Source organism: Haemaphysalis longicornis, unplaced genomic scaffold, assembly GCF_048455015.1.
Source record: "Haemaphysalis longicornis isolate Haplotype H1 unplaced genomic scaffold, Haemaphysalis longicornis Haplotype H1 scaffold_7, whole genome shotgun sequence".
Taxonomy (NCBI): Eukaryota; Metazoa; Arthropoda; class Arachnida; order Ixodida; family Ixodidae; genus Haemaphysalis; species Haemaphysalis longicornis.
The window spans coordinates 32,605,356-32,625,037 of NW_027526422.1; the positions used below are offsets into that span (position 1 = coordinate 32,605,356).

Genomic DNA, 19,682 nt, shown 5'->3' on the forward strand with positions numbered 1-19,682 from the left:
GAGGAGGCGAGCCAGTCCGCGATACGGCGCAAGAACGATTTACCGCGTATGTTCCTTTGGCGCGCCTCTCCGGCTCTGTCCACCTCTGGCGCTTTGCCGGAACCGCTTTGCCGCGTGAGGGATGCGCGGATTACGCAACGAGTTTGTAGCGGAGCGCTTGGGGCAGCAGTTTTCTTTCTTTCTCTGATTTTTTTCTTGAAAATGTTCACCTGCTCCTCGTGAACCGCTGGCACTAGTATGACACGTGTGGACACGGCAGGAAACAACCTAGCGAACCATCGCGACAGCGACCGACGTTGCCAAAATATTCCCCTCTTGTAAATGCCCTTTTTTTCCTCGGGTTTGTATTACCTCACACTAACGACGGCTCGATCGTTGATGTGGAAATGGGACCGTTCTTGAAAGCTCTTCTAAGCGAGGAATTGTAACGCCACATGCGGTATAAACCCGCGTCTGGGTGAAAGCAAGTTTCTGCCCTATGATTATGATGTAACTCTTTGACAAGGCAACTGGCCGGAATTTTTCGGATCTGCGGATGCGTTGTATCAGAAGCATCCGTGAAAACATGGGGTGCGCGCAGATTTTGTGAAGAAGTCATGAGGGGGATACTTGGACCATCCCTGTCCTTTCCGCCTGAGGCGTGGCCAACCGGAGCAACGCCGCGGAGAAACAGGGAAACAAATGACGTGAAGGATGTTTCTTCAGGCCTTTCAGATGTTTCTTTTGTCCATCCCATCCGTTACACCTGCCGACGGGATGCGGCGTGGTGAGGCTATAGGTCACGGGCGGTCGGATGAAAGCCGCACAACGCAATAGATCAAAGCTTGTGGCAATTGGCCCTGAATGGTATCCAGCTTGTACAGCAACCTCTGGGATAAAAGGTGCAGCAAATCAAAAGTTTAGTTCCTGTGCTCCCCGTCAGATGGCGCCAGCGTGCTAGTGCGCCTCAATGTGCTTGCGCGGCAGGCAGTGAAGATGTCGCATATACTGATGCCTGTTACGTGAGGAAATGTTCATTTTATTTTTGTAGTCCAAATATAGCAGTTGCCCATAGTTTACAGGGGGTACTTTTCCGTCAGCGTGTGGCGGGGAGCTTGTGGTGGTAGGCGTACCACACACAGTAAGACTTCAAGTACAGCACTCTTCCTTTGTCTTTCCCGCACTATATATCCTCCGAGTAAAGTGTCGCACCTGCGCTTACTACTGCTGGTTTCTGGCAGTAAACCCATGCTAAGTGCAGCCTTCACATGAGGCCGGGCTTCTTTTGTGGCTTTATATTTGTAGCTAGGCAAATGTTTCCTAGAGTACGACTCCAGCTTTCAACAGCGGTAGTGACAGCTGTCCACACACCCCTCGATGCCCAAGTAAATAAACGTGCTGCAGCAGTACAAACCATGACGAACTTCTTAAAGGGGTTTCCATGGGGCATTGCGACAGGCAACCAATAGGATTCGCAATGGGGTCGGTACGAACGATTCGGCTGTGCTTAAAAATGGGTTTGCAGACACCGACGCTATCAGCCTTGCTACAGGAGTCCAGAAGGTTACGGAAAGGCCTTCTCAAGGTAGCGAGAAATAGTGGATAGCTGTCTGTAACTGACGTTGCACTATAAGTTTCAAGCGCTAAATATAAAGACATCGAACGAAAAGGACAGAGACATGCGCATGTGTCTGAAAAAAAAAAAATGTGTCTGTCCTTCTCGTCCCCTGTCTAAATATTCGACTCTTGAAACTTTAATAGATTACCAACTTTTTTTTAAAGCTCGAACCCACACGTTGAAGTCACACGTAGCTGTAACTCAGCAGCAGCAACACAAAAAGGTGGCTTCAATTCCATTGAAAGTGTTTTTATCTCTCTTCTACATGGAACGGTACGTAGATCTGCTTGCTGTCATATATATGCAGATAGTGTAAAGGGAAGGAGGTGGAGGAGCCAGATTTGGCACATTTTTCAGACTTTACTTTCCATCCCCTGACCGGGGCGTCGCCAGGGGGGGTGTTTGGGTGTCAGAATACCTCACTAAATTTTCTGAACGGTGTCTGAACGGTGTCCCCCTCTGTCTTTTCCACCTTTCGGCCTTTGTTTCGTGCACGCTGTTCAAACTCCGCATTCGTGTATTCATGTGTAAAAACAAAATAAGAAAATTAGACAGGAAAATGAAAATGTAATTATGTTTGCGTGCACCCTGTCTTTACTCTCCGGCTTTTTTTCTGCCGGCGGTGTATAACACCACCCGAAAAAAAATTATGGCTACGCCACTTTCCCCTGAGATGAGTGGGTAGAAGAAAACCAACTTTGTCTAGACTTTTAATGCCGGCGTGTAGGCGTTGTATGTTGATGCCTCGGAAATACCTGTGTCGAGCAGCTGGGACATACCGGAGACCATGCCACTACCTACCAGGACTATAGTCGACGGCGGTTTCATTGTGCTCCAGCACTTTTCGGGAGAAGTTATTAGGTACCTTAGTGGGGCCAACCGAAAACATTTTCTCTTCCCAGTTCCGGCTGGAGGTTCACATTCAATGCGTAATAAGTAATGTCACTGGAAAGTGGCGCACTCTGTACAACCGGGGGAATGCGAACATGCGAACGAGTTATGTTCGTCAGAGTTTGTTCAGAGCGTCGATGTGACAAGCAGGCAGTCTGTAAGATATAACGAAGCGAAAACCTGTGTGACTTAAGTGTATTACCAAAATCGTCTGCAAGAACAAAGCGCGATGAACAGACTCCTTAAGGACCGATGGGTGTAAAGGGTGGCGTCCGCTCCTATGCCTTTGACCATGCCGCCCAACAAAAGTTGTAAAGAAGGTTGTTTTGAATTAAATGCGCATAGATTCACAAGACAGTACTGCTTGGGCTTTCTTCGCCACTGGCTGGTATGCAGATATGGCATGAACACCTTTAAAAATACTTCATGGTATACCGTGCCCCGGTGTAAGGACGAAAGCAGCAGGGAAAGCGTGTCTTCCTGGGATGGGTGAATAACGTCGTAAGCACTCGGTGCACGTTAAGGAAGAAAAAAATAACTTTATTTTCACAAGGATCCCCTGGTCCGGAGCTCCCGGGATGGCCGACAGGGCCTTCTCTGCGCGTTCAATACGCGTCCTTTGCACTTCCGCGCTAGAGTCGGCCAGCCTCCTTTCCCATGAAATGGGGGTAGGATTGGGTATGGGGGGAAGGTTAGGGTTCTGTGTACATGTCCATAGAGTGTGATAGATGCTATAGGGTAGTCCCCGCAGTTTGGACACTTGGGGGTACCCGGTAATCGTTGGAATCGGTGTGTTAGGTGTACAGTAGGTAGCGTGTTTGTCTGAATTTGCCTTATAGTACAGCGGATTCCCGGCGAGTGAGTGTTTTGTGTGGTGTTGGGTGCTTTTGTCTGTTTTGACGGGCTGTCCGTAGCAGATCAGCTGCCGAATCTGGTGGCGACAGAAAAAAATGACCACATCTTTCCGCGGGGGAAACCATGGGGTGATGCGACGCATCTGGGCGGTGCTTGTTACGGTTGCGCCGACCATCGCGGTAGCAGACCTGCTAGTCTCCATTCAAATCATCGGTGGTCATCGGATGTCATCGGAGCGGCGGCGGTGGAGCGACTGAGCGGAGCGGCGCAGTTATTGCGTTTATATGTACCGCGCGTTAACGGTGAGGGGAATGAGAGAGAGCAGCGCATGCGCATGTGTTAACCGAGCACTAACGCGCGCTGACGCACAGTTGGCGTTGCGGTGAGAGCGGGTGCTAACACACAGATGGCGCTGCGGTGAGAGCGGCGTTACCGCGCAGCTGGCGTGGCTAGGAGAATGGGGAAGGGATGCGGACTACGGATGGACGCCGGAGGGACAAGGCGAGTTAAAGAGATGCGTCGCATCTAAAAACTGTGCGGACGCCGCGATCGACGGTCCGCCAAGCCGCTGTAACGCGGCGTTGCGATGGGGTGGGCCACGGCCTCCGCGATCGGCTGCCGGCGGCGCGCCGCCGGCAGCAAATCACGGAGGCCACGGGTGGGCATGGCCGCTACCATTTAGTCCACGAGGTGTCGCTATCATATAATTTAGTTCGCCGTCGCGCCTGCGAAGCTTCGTTGTCCGCGTCCGTACTCATTGTAATTTTATCTTGTCACTCGCTGACGCCCGCCGCAGTTGGCGTTCAGCCTTCTAAACATATTCTTGCTCGTGTGTCATGTTAACAGTTCTCTGTCGTCTGCTTGCGAATTTGCGCAGATGGCTCACACGTAAGGCGTATACCAATATTCCCGAGGAAAAAAAATCTTGTACATAATCTTTACTTCAAATTGCTGTCTCGGCAATATAATCAAGGGTGATCCTCGTCACCCTGACTTTTGTTCCCAGAGAAGCCAAAAGATGACCGGAAGGTGTTCACCCTGTCCTTCCTAAGAAGAAATGCTTACCATCAGAGGACAAGCGGTAATACGTGATGCACCGCAATTTCAGGCTGACATATGTCAATGGAAATGCTCTGCTATGTCCCCGCCATGTTTTGTATAAGTATACGGTCCCCCTCATCGTCTGTCCTATCGTCTGTCCCTCTATGGCTTGGTGGTGGTGGTTCTGGTTTGCGGCAGGATAAGGAAAGGAAATGCACTGGGGATGTTTTGAGCTCGGCAGGGAGCTCACTTGCACACAACCCAGTGCAGGGGAAGGAAAGTAGAGGGGGAGTGATAGGATAACGTAGAGAGATAGAGATAGAGATAGAGATAGAAATAGAGATAGAGATAGACGTAGACGTAGACGTAGATAGATAGATAGATAGATAGATAGATAGATAGATAGATAGATAGATAGATAGAGAGAGAGAGAGAGAGAGAGAGAGAGAGAGAGAGAGAGAGAGAGAGAGAGAGAGAGAGAGAGAGAGAGAGAGAGAGAGAGAGAGAGAGAGAGAGAGAGAGAGAGCTGCCAGTCCGGACACATCACTCAATCACTGCACTCCTGGCTGCGGCCGCTGTCCACGTCTTCCAGCAAGTCACCTCCGCACTGTTGTCGTTTCGCAGGCGGATGTTTCCGGCCTACAAGGTTCGTGTGACGGGCCTGGACAAGAAGGCCAAGTACATCATGCTGATGGACATCGTGGCCGCGGACGACTGCCGCTACAAGTTCCAGAACCGGCGCTGGGTGGTGGCGGGCAAGGCCGACCCCGAGATGCCCAAGCGGATGTACATCCACCCGGACTCCCCTTCGACCGGGGATCAGTGGATGCAGAAGGTCGTCTCCTTCCACAAGCTCAAGCTCACCAACAACATCTCGGACAAGCACGGCTTTGTGAGTATATATTTCTAGCTATATATAAAAAGGCCCTGACATCCGTGCGTTGATGATGTTTGGTCCAGCGTCTGGCCACTGCATGAATTCGCGCACATACCCGTGAAAAAAAAAAAGAAGAAAGAAACAGAGTTTGAACGGACTCCCTGCAAACCTGCGTCACAATCTCAGCCATTGTCAGCGGTTGTAGTATTGACGTTGCGCTGTTAAGTCGCTAGCACATTCCTCAACGCATGTATGGCCATTGTTGCGCCTGTACTGCACAGTACATAATGCAGTCTTCGGAAAGTAAGGGTCGTGCGCGTTGAAACATGCCTTCTTTCTCCGAAAGAGGACATAAAACGATTTTATTCGGCAAGTGAAGGAAAACCGGCCTGTAGCAGCGGTGTTATGGCGATTTAGCTCCACGGGACAATGGTATACCTCCACCAGGCCACAGCCACATGAACTCAGCCGAGGACGCATTGGCTTTCGGTTCGATACGGGGAGCGTTGCGCACAGTTTTGGCTCATTCAGAACAATTACAGCCATATCAGAATTACAGCACTCTAAAGTTCTGTTTTTCAGGTGTCCAGCGTTGTTAATTCCTCTGCATTGTACATTCGTTAGTTGAATGTGTCAATCGCTTTGTAGCTACTGGCGCCATAGGCTCTTCTGCGTCACCGTCGCGGCTTCCTGGACAAGGTTGTGCGGAGACCACAAAGTTTACACGAAAAAGCAATGCAGTAAAAAAAGAGTACATCCCAGCAGAAATTGTTTCCAGCTACTTGTTGCCTTCTTTGCTCTGTTATGTATTACGCCCTAATGGACCCCCAGCAGGACTTTGGAACCGGACGCGTCGTGGGTCCATCGCGTCCGTACAGTGTCATTAATAACGCACGCATGCTGGCGTGGCCTGTCAAAAAATGGAATTCATTAGCAAAGCCGCTGTTCCGAGCGCGCACACGCGCGCGCTGTGGCCGAGAAGCCCGGCTAGCCGCATAAAAGTGTATGACCAGGAGGCGAGGCTTTCGCAGCTGCTGCATGCGCGGCGTCCCGTGGTCGCCGGCACAGTTTGCTTTTCTTCCGCTGGGGATCATTTCCTCGCTAGGTACGGCGTTATTCTGCGGGCGCCTAGCATCTCCACCGACCCATTACAAGGCCGTTGGAGGCCAAACTGTTTCTGCAACCTTCGCCGGGCTTCCCTTTGGCTTCCGGTTGTGCAGGGGCCCGCCCATCAAATCTCTCAATTGAAGCTCAGCACGCTGATTGTTGCTTTGGGAAACAACAGCCGTCGGTCGATAATTACCTGCTTTCCTCGGAGAAGTACATGCGTTGAGTGGCGTCCCGCGTTGTTTAATCGGAGCTCGGGATCGGACTTGTCCCCGTGCCCGATGATCACGAGCGGTTTGGCTTGTGCCACGGCCTCATCGGTCGGTGCAGGAGCCCCGCAAAGCGGTGATACGCTCAGCTCCAATGCGAGTACTTGAACACATTTCACGTTCTCTTAAACAGTTCCTCGAACAGTTAACTGAAGCCGCGTACGTGTTATAAGGGAAGTCTCCGAGAGGGGTACGAGTGTCCACTATTACAGATATCGCTTGTGCGGACGTTTAATTGAGGCTTGGCCGTATCTAGCAGCTTATCTCTTTGCGGGCTTTTTATCGGTATCTTTTCCTTGTCTCACGGTTCTATTGGTAACCACATAACTAGCCATTACTGACCATAACAAATCTGCCTAGACTGTATAGCTCCAGTTCTATTGAAAAGGTCCAATTGGGGTACGTTCGGGCATACATCAGTTATAAATTAGCGAACATCTAAAACTTCAAGCATTCCTCGTCCAGATATGCATGATTTATAAAAAAAACAGTTATTATCCAACGACTGTGTGAGTTGTTTTTTTTTTTTGCAGTTTTTTTGCTCTCCCGTATATCAACACCTATTAAACACGGCAGGCACCACTAACGAAAGACAGCAGTTTATAAGGCACGTGCATAATTGCATGTGCTTTTAAAACATGCGATGCTGGTTCGCGGGGCATCGCGTGTTTAGTACTGAATACTCCAGATGGCGCTAGACGACAAAGACGGTCAAGATCGCCAAGTTGGCTGCTGGCTTCTCCATAGGCGAAAATCGTTTTTATATATTATCTAAGTAAGCAGGTATGTTCCGTCGCCGTCCCCAATGTTAAAATACAACACGAAATGCGACCACTCGTGTATAGTTTGAGTGCGAATAGAGAAGCGGTTCGCTCAGAATATATTTTCAAAAGAAGCTCGTTTATCGTCGTAACGCGTTGTACGTGGTGTGCTAGATGCATATGTCTGCTGGTGTAGTGCACTGAACACCTTGTGAACACTAACCTTTTTTTTGTTCAGTGGTCATCATCATGCCACATGCGTCAAGCGCGTTAAAAATGCGCTGTTTCCGGAACCTAGGGGCCACGTAGAGGTTCATCTTTACGTCGGGTCTCATCCATTTGTTAATTCTTTCATCTTCGCACGTGTCGCCAGCTGCGGTGATATGCCCTCACTCCGTGCATGTGGATCCCGTTGTACATGACTACTTTCCACTCAACATCCTATCCACAGTTCAAGCATCATAGCGGGTTGCCTTTTCTCCCATGCCCTTTTCACAGACCATCCTGAACTCGATGCACAAGTACCAGCCTAGGTTCCACCTGGTTCGGGCCAACGACATCCTCAAGCTTCCGTACAGCACCTTCCGGACGTACGTCTTCAAGGAGACGGGCTTTATCGCTGTCACTGCCTACCAGAATGAGAAGGTGCGTGCGAAGTGTGTTCTATCGGGTCATACTTTTCTTCTATGCATACGGTTTATTGGCGCATGAACCCACATCCATGTATCTACCAAGTTGGAGTGAGTGCTAATGTTTTCTATGTGTGTGTGCTTGCGTACACACTAAACTTTTTTACACGCTTTTAACCAAAAAGAGTGTATCATAACTGGAAAAAGGGTGTTGGGAGGCCTTTACACCCTTTTTCTTGAAACTCAACACCCTTTTCCTAGCCCTACACCCTTTTTGTGGGATGAAAAGGGTGTTGAGCAACTTCAACACCCTTGTTTTTTTTTAGGGTGTTGAAAGGGTGTGGAAATGGTGTTCAGCTGTTCATTGAATTATGCCATGTTTGGATGTATAATAGCACTGGAAAGAAGAAGACATCCCCTCGTATACTCCTCTACTCGCAAGAAATTTTCAAACGCAAAAAAAAAATAATTGCCCGTATCTAATGATCGCTCGTTTCCATATGCGGTGCACCGCATGCCCCAAGTTTAGCTTTGGCACGTGAAACCCCAATTTCAACCTTCAAAATTTGAAATGACTGTAGTCGTGTGTTTACCGACTGCAACAAGCTTGGCTTCCTGTAGGTTGTTGAAACGGTGTGAAATAGGTGTTCAGTTGCAAAAAAAGAACAGCGGAGCTGGGGGTCGACCTAGTTTCTTCCGGTGTTTCTAAGTTTTGTTATGTTTGCTAAGCTTTGCAATGTGCCCCGGTGTGTAAGAAAGCGGCCTCGGACAAGTATCAACGTGCCTGGGAACGGCCGGATCGCGGGCGCCTCGCTGTCGGCGGGATCCAAACTACGGCGGCTGCAGATGCGGCGTGTGGCCACTTGTCTTGGCGGGCAAACGCCGCAGCTGAGATCTCATCTCCCCCTCTCTCAGACTCAACGTGCGCCGCTACTGCCAGCCTTTCACGAACTCTGTAAAGAGTAAACCATGCAGTAAACTAGTTAAGCTTTCCTTCAGCTTATTGTCGTCGTCGCCAAGGCAGCAATCTTTGCTGCTAGCCCACCAACACGCTGCCTCACACGATGGACGCGACAGAGCCCGGTTCGGGGACGCCGTCCCGAATGTCACAACTGGTGGCAGCGGTGGGATGGCAACTTTGTAACATTCTCTTCTTCGAAAAGCATCGTCTCGATACGCAAATAGTCTAAAGAAAACAAAGAAAGGTGAGACAGTCAACATAACTGGTAGGACAGTGCTGACAGTCATCCACTGGCCCCGCAGCGTCTCTCTCACCCTGGTAGCTTGTTTGCAACGCCGGAGGTTTATCAAGTGGACCTGAGCCGGTATCATCACTCAACGTGATCGCATGGTACGGCTTCATTCGGGCCACATGTACAGCTCCCGGAAGCGCATTCCGTCGAGATTGAACGGTTCCTTCGGGAAGCACGTGATACGTCACGTTACTCAGTCCGCGCACCACTTTGCAAGGGCTGTTACATTGGTGAACGCGTCCCCGAACCGGGCTCTGTCGCCTCCGTCATGTAGTGGTAGCGTGGTGGTCGAGAGGCGAGCAAAAGCAGCTGTCTTGGGGTTGACGACAAAGAGCCGAATGCAAAATTTAACTGTTTTACTGCATGGCGAGAGATGAACAGCGATGATACAGGAACAACACCCTTCCGGGCGAGCTTACAGCATGACTCGAACATAGTAACAGCAGGATCCGATGCTGCCGATCGAATGAAACGCGATCTGGAAACTGGTATTTATAACCTGAAGCGCCAGCGGTGAGCCAGCTTTCACAGTTCTTTCCACGCGGCACAAAAAGGATACAGACACACATGAGCACTCTTTCCCGGTCAACGTTACGTTCTCCTCGGTCTCATGAGAGCGGCGTTAGTGGCGCACGTTGAGCCTGAGAAAAGGAGGGGGAGGAGATCTCGGCAAGCAGCGACCTCTCGCAGATGCACGCCTCTTCACGCAGAAGTTTATTTTGTATTTTGCAACTCCCGTGGGGTGGGTCACCGCAACATGCACCCGTGCGGCGGAAATACTCCTGCGTGTCATAGCTTGCTCGAGGAGGACGGCTTTACCGCCAAGCACGCGAAGCATCCCCGCACTACACCAAGCAGCACGCACGCACAGGATAGCGGCGCGTTGAATCGTAACAGGGCCAAAGCAACGGCGTAAAAGTTCTTCACGCACAAACTTTGTCATCAGACTAGTAGGCCACGTCTCCGTGGTGGTAGTTGTACCGGCACGCGTCGATTTTGTGCTGGTTCGACAGTGCGTAAGATGCCGAACTGCTTCAACGCAGCGAGCGAATTCTTCCGCGCCTGGAATTACCGGTTCGCTTCCATTCGGCAAAATCATCGCATCAAGAATCGTGGTGACCCCCTACCGTGAACCCTATATATGGAGTAGTTTCTTGTGGTGCCGTGTTCTACGCGAATATAACGCAAGGGAGTGCGTTGTTCCAGTTCTTGCAGTCATCGCTAACATACACGGAAATCATATCTGCTGTGGTTTTGTTAAGTCACTCGATCAGTCAGCTAGTTTGGGAACTGTACGCCGTCGGGCGGCGGTGATCGGTGTAGGAAAGTGTCATGATTTCTTCAGTAAGCGCTGGTATAAACGCGGTACCCCTGGGTGGCGTTAGGACAATGATGAAGCGAACCACGGGTGACAGTGAAGCGATGTGTTTACACTGCTTGCACGAAGTCGGCCATGAGGCAGAAACCGCGCAGGCTGCGTGCCGGACACAGCTTATTCGTCGTCAATAGTTCTGCTTCAACACTACAGTGCTATGTTCCAACGAGCACAATTCGTCGTCACCTCGTAACAATATACAGGGTGATCAAAATTAATTCGACTGTTTTTTTTTTAATTAGGCGTTTAGATTTATGTGAAGGCCACCTCTACAGTGAGGTTATGCACTCAGGGGGACACGCAATTAGGTGGTAATTATTGATGTCGGTGGCTTAATTAGTAAAATTGAATAATTAACTTTTTAGTTGCTTCAGTATGCACGCATGTTTGTATTGGAAAGTTAGACGCAATCGTGTTTCTAAGCAGTTTCATTTGTCGGAATTCTTCTAGCGCATCTGTACTCCGAGATATCGAACTGCGTAGTTTAATTGCCGTTAACATGATTACGCATGCCAGACAGCATGATTACGCATGCCAGACAGCAAAGACCGGCGCAAAGCTCCTCCCTTTTGTGACGTGCCTGCTGTGTACCGTGTTTAGTTTGGCAACGTGGTGGAGGCACAGGCAAAAGTGATAGCTGTCACCCTTTCAGTCTTGGCTGGCATTATCGCAATCTGCCGTATACTAGGAACCGCTATCGGAGCACAGAACAAAATGTTCTGTGTTCTGCGACTCAAATCTTGGCCGGCATTATCGCAATCTGCCGTATACTAGGAACCGCTGTCGGAGCACAGAACATTTTGTTCTGTGCTCCGACAGCGGTTCCTAGTATACGGCAGATTTCGATAATGCCGGCCAAGACTGAAAGGGTGACAGCTATCACTTTTGCCTGTGCCTCCACCACGTTGCCAAACTAAACACGGTACACAGCAGGCACGTCACAAAAGGGAGGAGCTTTGCGCCGGTCTTTGCTGTCTGGCATGCGTAATCATGCGGACGGCAATTAAACTTCGCAGTTCGATATCTCGGAGCACGGATGCGCTATAGAAGAATTCTACCAAAGGAAAGTGCGTAGAAACACTATTGCCTCCAACTTTTCAATACAAACATGGCTGCTTACTGTAACCACAAAAACTTAATTATACAATTTTAGTTAGTTAAGCCACCGGCATTAATTATTACCACCTAATTACGTGTACCCTTGGGCGCCTAACCTCACTGTAGAGGTGGTCTGCACGTAAATCGAAGCGCCTAGTTTAAAAAAAACCTCTCGACTTAATTTTGATCACTGTATATCCAAGGAAAGGTCCGATGACTTCCTGTGTGTCCATAAATGCGTGGTTTCAAAGTTCGCCTTGAAGTAGTATATATTGAGAGTCGATAGAAGTGTGTTGCTGCTCTGACAATAGTCTGTATCGTTAAGGCGTCTTCAAGATTTTCTGAGTTCCTTTTAGAAGAAGTTACATTTATTGGAGGAGCAGGGAACGAAGATAAAATTTTAAATTAGACGCAGGCTTAGCAGCAATTTCTAAGGTATTCAACCTCTTTTAGGTACAGATGTGTTCAGCTTAATCGGAAATAAAAAAAAAGAAACGGGGAAATTCAGCCAATAGCAATAACAAGAATACTAAAAAAAAACGTGAAAATGAATTGAAGCGGCCGTGGGCTTTTGTCGAAAAGAAATTCCGATCGATGGGTAATTAAGAAGGAGAAAGAAGAGGTGAACGACAAACTACTTCGTGCCTACGTGGTGGGAAAAGCAGCAATTACAGTTTGCCCGATCGACAGCCCCCGGTCATGTGGGCAGAAAAACAAAACAAAAGGAACTCCATCAGGCAACAGAAATCTGCACGCGCTCAAAGCCATGCCCAAAGACATACACATGATGTTCCTTCGCACGCCATTAATCGTTTTTATATAGCGCAGAGCGATCGTGCTTGCCTCAAGCGAAATGGGCTCATCGTTCGAGATGGACGACGCGCTCCATCTTGCGAGCGCCGTTATCGCGGTTTGTATACAACCGCGACGAAGATTACACGTTAGACTAAATGTATATACACGCGCCACCATGGAGTACGTATGCATACCTGTGCACATTTAAAAAGCAGTATCTTTCACAGAAAACTTGATTCTCTTTCCCGCTCACCTCTCATGCTGTTCCTCGCCCGTCTCGTTCCTCCGAAGACGACACGCTAGAGGTTTGCTCAAGTCAATTTAAATTTACCGCGTTCCACTGCTCCAAGTCGGGTGCCTCGATGCTAGCGCTGCCGTACGGCGGAGACGCGCGCGAATTGAGGCACGCTACTACAACGTTAATAGAACCATGTTGCCTTACTCCACGAGCGTTCCAAGCGGAACGTGGATTCCATTTAAGTGGAACTTTTCGTTACTCTTGCCGTTTGATTTCTTAAATGCCGCCAGGAGGTAGCGCGGGCAACAGTAGGCGACGGTTTTCTGTAGTTAATACAGTATTTCATTTGCTATCGCAAAATACAATCATCCATGAGTTTTTAATAAAGGAACACTGCAAATATCCCTTATGTATTGATTTGCTGCCTCATATTTGCGTAATGTCTTGTTCTTGTTCAACAATGTTGACTAGTATGAACGTTGACACTAGACAGACGTTTAGACTTTGCTGCGGGTATATAAGACTGTTGTGCAGCTTTCATTTCACTTTGGCCGGGTGGCTGAATCGAGTCACAGACAGACATACAGACAGACCAAAATTTCTGTGTTTAATGAGCCCAAGAAAGACTATCTATCGTCTTAAATCGTGGTCTGTTTGCTTGCTGGTTTGCTGGGCTGGCTATGGAAACGATTCGGCTCGAAATTCGGATGCTTGGTTCCGCATAATGCGTATATGGCGCGGTTGGCTATTACGCTGAGAGAGCATTTTTAATGAGCGCATGCAACGTCAGCCAAGCGTTATCGTTGAACTCGCTGCTCCTGTTAAGGGTGTGCAAAAAGCTAGAAAAAAGAAAAACGTGGGCACTGGCCCGGATTCACGCAAACTTCCAGGGCTGAAAGGGTTAAACGAAATTGCATTTTGTCTTTATGGTACCTTTAAATTCTCCGACATGCTTGCGCACCGCGATGAACAGGATTTCGAACGCAACGAAGAGAGCTTCCGATGCGCGAGAGGAAGTATACGGAGATGGTGGCACCTCAGCCACCTGCGAAGTGTGGGTCGATCTAGCCAGGTGTGGAAATGGTACAGATAAGAGCGGGGTCGCTCCGGGCGCTCTCGTCACGTATGCAGCGGTAGACACGGGGAAAAAGTAAGAAGACACTCCTTCTTGTCCATGCAAGGTGCCTCATTAGAACGTTCGTGCATGGGATCAGTAATTTACGGAGTGTTGGCACGACCGCTACTCCGTCATGGGCTCGTTAATGTTGACAAGCCGCTTAAGACCCGGCGGATAATGCGTACGTTTGGAGCCTGCCAAACAATAAAGGGTGCTAGGCAGCAACGAAAGGCCGTCATCAATTTTTAGACCGGCTTTTCTACTTCCTTTGTTTTTACTTTTGCGATTTTGGCGTTACCGCATGCGTGTTCTAGAAAAAGATGAACATGCGTTCTGATACAAATCGTTGCTTATCCATACTTCAACGTCGTTTGCTCCAGCATTGTGCGAAGTTGTCTGTGAGTCCTTCTGACTCTATCACAGCCATGACAAGTCCTGCGTAGTCATAGTTAATTTCATTATTAAATTTTATTAGACTTCATGGCTGCCTACTTGGTGCTCACCCCTACTGTAATAGCTTGCGAAAAACTTTCCTGAACACTTTCTTCGTGTCAGGTAATATAGCCTGTTATCTTAATTTCCCCCAAACTTTGTATAATTCTCCGCAGTACACCGCAATTTATGCACCGTTCATATTGTGAAATTTGGCTCTGCTTCCATTTGCCAAATGAACATGCATGACTCTATCAAAGCGCAACAACGTTTATATATATATATATATATATATATATATATATATATATATATATATATAGAGAGAGAGAGAGAGAGAGAGAGAGAAAACCACGTCCTACCACACCAAATGTGGAATTCGCAGTGACTCCACGGTGGAGAATCAAGGAATTGCTCCACCATTAGACTCGTGTCTGTCGCATCGGTCCCAACGTCTGGCAAGCGTAGCTGGGGTAGCAAAACACACACGCAAGTCTTACCTCTTCAGCTCCATTAAAGGGGCCATGCAGACAAAGTACAGGTTTGTTTTATACGAAAGATTTGGTATTCATAGTGCCCCAAGCGCTTGTCCGGCAGTGAGAGATATTGTTGGCTGAGAAATTAATCAATTTGAGTTAATTTTTTTTATTCTAACGCCAATTCGTGTGTTTCGTGATGTCTGCGATTACGCAACAAGGACAGGTCTTCAGGCGAACGTTAGTACGCTGTTTACTCTGCAGCGGACTCCGGAACGCTTTGTTTACCGTCAATCCTCGTAGGTGGCGCCACCGTACTGTGCAGGACCGCTGGCCGCCTTCGCTTGGTTCCTGACTGTATTTCCACCTGGCTTCTTTTTGTTGCGGATCGAAGTAATCGTTTAGTGAAACATTAGGCATGCTCGACAAAGAAGGTCACGTGCGACAACGTTGCCTACACCAATCGGCCAGTGTCGGGGGAGACAACCCCAAAGCGCCGGACTGCTGTGCAAGCATAGTGCGCGCAATACCAACAACAGTGCGCACTGCAGTAGCGGTCCCAGAGATCGGTTTTGGGGGGGGGGGCGATTTTTTTTTTTGGGGGGGGGGGGGGCAGGCGAATTAAGAATCGCTCCCCTCCTTGCGCCAATTCTGCGGAGGTGGTGATAACCATGGAGGCGTGTGCGCGTATGCGGTGCAACCCGCTGGGATTTAACTTCGCGCAAGTGGAATGCTTAAAAAAACTAAAAATAAGAAACAGAGGACCTCTTTGGGGGGGGCGACCGCCCCCTTCTCCCCCCCCCCCCCCACCCCCCCCCCCTTGGGACCGCCACTGGCGCACTGGGGCTTGTATGTTTGCGCGCACTTTTGTAACTTCCGTTGTTTATCCTACCATTCTTGCTGCTACAAAATGAATGTTTAAGCGAAAATAGCTCGTTCTGCAAGTCCTGCCTCACTTGCGTTTGTTTTTGCCGGCCCCAGCCGATCGCAGAGCTGTGCATATTACGTCATAGGTTCTAGTGCGGGAAATGAGGTAGTGGATCGCATGGCCATTCCCTTTCTTCCTAATTACATAGCTTCGTTGAGCGTATTTTACGTTAGAAGTAGTATCAGTATGATTCTAACGAAGAAATCTTTCGAATGAACCAAACTTGTGTTTAGTCTGCATGGCCCCTTTAAATGTATCACTCTCTGCTTTTCTCTGTTTCCTACTCGCTCTCGACACTCAGTACACAGTAGCACGCACTCGGTGGGCGAGTGCGTGTAAATACCCAACGTGTCGCAAACGGCACTCTCTTTCCATAGCCTAGTGACCAGTGGTAGCAGATTCGGGCCGGGCGTTCTTCGTATACATGTATCAACGGAGCAGTCGTAGCATCCTGTGTGTGCAAATTGCACTCTTCAGGCACGCGGCTGAGGACCACTCTTGCTACAAAAACGTAGATTAGATTTTGATTTAAAAAAAAAAAAAGATGGGGGGATTAACCAGCCGAAGTTAACCCCCAGCTTATGATGTCCGCTGTAGCGGAGGTCTCCGAATTAACGTTGACCACCTGGGTACCTTTAACGGGCGCCGAAATCTCGACACACGGGCAGTGAATTCGCTTTTCGAAAAGCAGCCACCGCGGCCGGGATCAAACTCCTTCGGTACAGCAGCTAACCACCTTAGCCGCGGCGTGTGGATTTTGATTCAACTGGCGTATGCATAGCAGACGAACTCCCTACGGTCATTTTTTTTTGCTTTGTTTTTCTTTTGATTACACGAATAGCTTTATTACAACAAAATTGTGGGTGTGTGCTAACTGGTACTCATTACTTGTAGAAGGTAGCGTGCAGGCACACCAGCGTATTGATTTCTTTTGTATTATTTGTCCCCGAACTCATTTTAGTGTAACGCAAACATGGGTAACTAAGATTAAAACACTTACCATTGCCAAGACAGACAGACAGACAGACAGACAGACAGACAGACAGACAGACAGACGGACGGACGGACGGACGGACGGACGGACGGACGGACGAACGCTGCTGCTTCTGGTCGGGGCGAATACCACGTACTTGCGGACGCCGAAACGGGAAAACAGCTGAACAAAGCGTGCTTCCGAAGTGTGCTCAGAAAGTTGCACAAACATCGCCTATTTTCGAGACGCGGAAGAAGCAGTAAAGTATATCCGCGCGAGGGCCGATCACGTTCGGCCGTTGCCGGCTCCCCACCTCTTCGCAATCTCCACCCGCAACCGCAGTCACGGCTACAGCCACCAGTGCGCGGCCGTATAACTCGTCGCGATAAATAGGCGCTCGCCCGGAAATCGCGGCGCCCGACACCGGCAGCAGCGGTGCGGTGGTTGCAACCCCGGCCAACACGTACGCAGGTGCCCGTGAGCATGCACGCGACACCCGGGCGCGAGGCGACCACCGCCACGCCCGCTCGGCTTTCGTGCGTGTAGCCGAAGGTGTCCCGCATTCGCTTCTTTCCACTGTCCTCTTTCGGGGCATTCTCCCGTGCGGCGTCTGCAGCAGTGGTGGGGCGGACGTGTCGCCTGACGCCACAGCATGCACTGCGTTTGCTACATTATCGCCCACTCCGACCACTCGGTGTGGCCCGGTGGTTGACCCAGCACCACTCAGGCTACGAAGCCTGAGCAGTGAGTCGATCGAAAAAGAGTGACTATGAATCTTATCTTCATTGGCTGGAACGAGACAATACGACAAAAGGGAACGTCTCCGATGAAAGAACATGTTTCCTCCGTACGATAACCTTACAAGGGCAATGATTGGAGAGGAGCTAGCAGGCCTCGTTACCAAGGCGTCGTCGCTGCTTACGGTGTCGCGGCCAACGCAACGCGGTGGCGGTCTCTCATTTCTGTTAATCGAGTAAACGTGTAAGCGACGATGAACGGTGAGCGGGGCGACGACGTGGGAAACGCGCGGGTCAGCGGAAGAGTTCGCCCGCGCGCTTGTTTTGTTTCCGCGCCCAGTTTGCTTCGTTAGGCTGATTAACTGAGCCGTGCTTACTGTCGCCGCGTACGGCCCTGCTTCGCTTTCCCTTTGCTCGGCCCTCGTGCTTTCCCGCACAGCACCGCACGTTGCGCTGCGGCTGAAAAGCAGAGGTGACAGTTGGCCGCACCGAATTGTGATTCGGACGCCAGATTAAACCGTGTTATCTCCGCAGATGCTCGCTCCAGTTGCGTTGCGCGTAGGAAGGAAGTGTTAGTCACCCCACTAACTAGATTTTTTTTTTTTGTTAGCCTATTCGGATGCATCAATCGGCGGAAATTGCCTGAAGCGCGTTAACGACATTTTAAGAGAAAGGCAGTGTGGCGATGCTAATTTCACGCCTTTGCGAGTAAATGGAGGTTGATAAGGCGAAGCTCCGCTTGGTTTGGGATATGAGGTGAGCTAGCTGTATTGTGGAGAGCTACGGAATAATTTAGGCCGCCACGACGTGCCTTTCGCCTTCGTCGGAAAAGCAATCGTGCGGCTGAAAACAGAACCCATGATATCGTGGTTGTGGCTCCTAAAAGGTATGTGTCAAAAACGACTGGAAAGCGACACGGGTCAAAAGCTGAACTTGTACAGCCCGCGCGAGCGTGCCCTAGGCTATCGTGCGGTTCTTTGGGTTCGCAGCGGGTTCAATCAATCAATCAACCAATCAATCAATCAATTTCAAGGGCGTCTGCCATCGGAAAATGAAGGTATACGGGTGGTTCAAGCCAAGGGCATTTATAGCTAAACAGCGTCGTTCTGTCTGAATGTGACGCCTCTAAAGCAAAGTCACGGAGGGAAGAATGCCGTGCGAGCAAAAAAACGCATTGCTAGGCAACACCGAGGATTGTTGCTGTGTGGAGCTTCAAGCAGGAAGGATCGTTCGGCTGCTCCCCTGGATAATTAGTCGGATCTCCCCCCGCCCGAGCGCTATCACTCGCAGTCGCCATGGAGAAACGACTTTCAGTTTTACGCCTCAGCATACATGGCCTAAACTACCATAGTAGAAGATCCTGGTCGTGCGTGCATGAAGCTGGGTGACAAAGGTTGGCAAAGCGCCAAGAATGAGATCCGCGGTGCAGCTGCCACGGTGATGAAATGTACGTAATTGTGCTCTCATTAAGGGGCCTAAAAATAAGAGCATTGAGTACACAAACGATAAAATAGACCATTGGATAAACATTGATGGCAGAAATGCATTGAAATGGGCTCACGCGAAACAAGGGTTTCCTTCGTAGAACCACCCTCCAATTGTACTTTTTTTCTTGTCTTGGAATGGCTGATCGTCCCATGCTTCATATAAATTCCCCGCATTTCCCCGAGGGGAAGAATGTGAAAGTGCGAATGCACGAGTTGAATTTGCGCGGTTCGGTAATGTTCGCGAAAGAGAGATCACACACACACACACAACTACAAAGAAAGAAAGATGCATTTAAGCGGGTGCATTAGCCCTTCTCACGCCCGATTCCTGGCCAATCCCCCACGTGGGTATGTGCCATGTCAGCGGCCAGGCAGCGCGCGCCCATCTCCCCCAGTTGCCAAGGAAGACGAGGAGATTCCTGGCCAATCCCCCACGTGGGTATGTGATGCGGACATCGCCGGTGGACGCAGGTTCAGGGTCGCTTAAGAAGTGCATTGCACTTAAAAGTGAGTTCATATAAAAACAGTGCAACGCAGCGTTGGTCAGTGCTTTTCAGTGTGTGCACATAGCTCTGTCCGCATTCTTTGCATGTTCTCACGCTATTTCCTGGTGGCTTTTAAAGGGCGACGTGCACCATGTACGCGCCTCCGCAAACAAGAATGAAAAGAAGAGGTGGAGGGCTGTTGTAAGCGAAGGGAAGCAAGAAAACAAAACAAAACAATTCATCCGTTCTCCCTAAAGCGGG

General features: G+C 49.6%; 1 protein-coding gene across 1 annotated transcript in view; it reads left to right on the plus strand.

The window, feature by feature from the left end:
- LOC144145131 (uncharacterized) overlaps positions 1-19,682 on the plus strand; it is a 124,305-nt gene that overhangs the window by 55,574 nt on the left and 49,049 nt on the right. The window contains exons 2-3 of the mRNA XM_077676638.1: positions 5,009-5,276; positions 7,897-8,043. Of these exons, the coding sequence (XP_077532764.1) occupies positions 5,009-5,276; positions 7,897-8,043 (415 nt within the window). The remainder of the gene's footprint in view (positions 1-5,008; positions 5,277-7,896; positions 8,044-19,682) is intronic.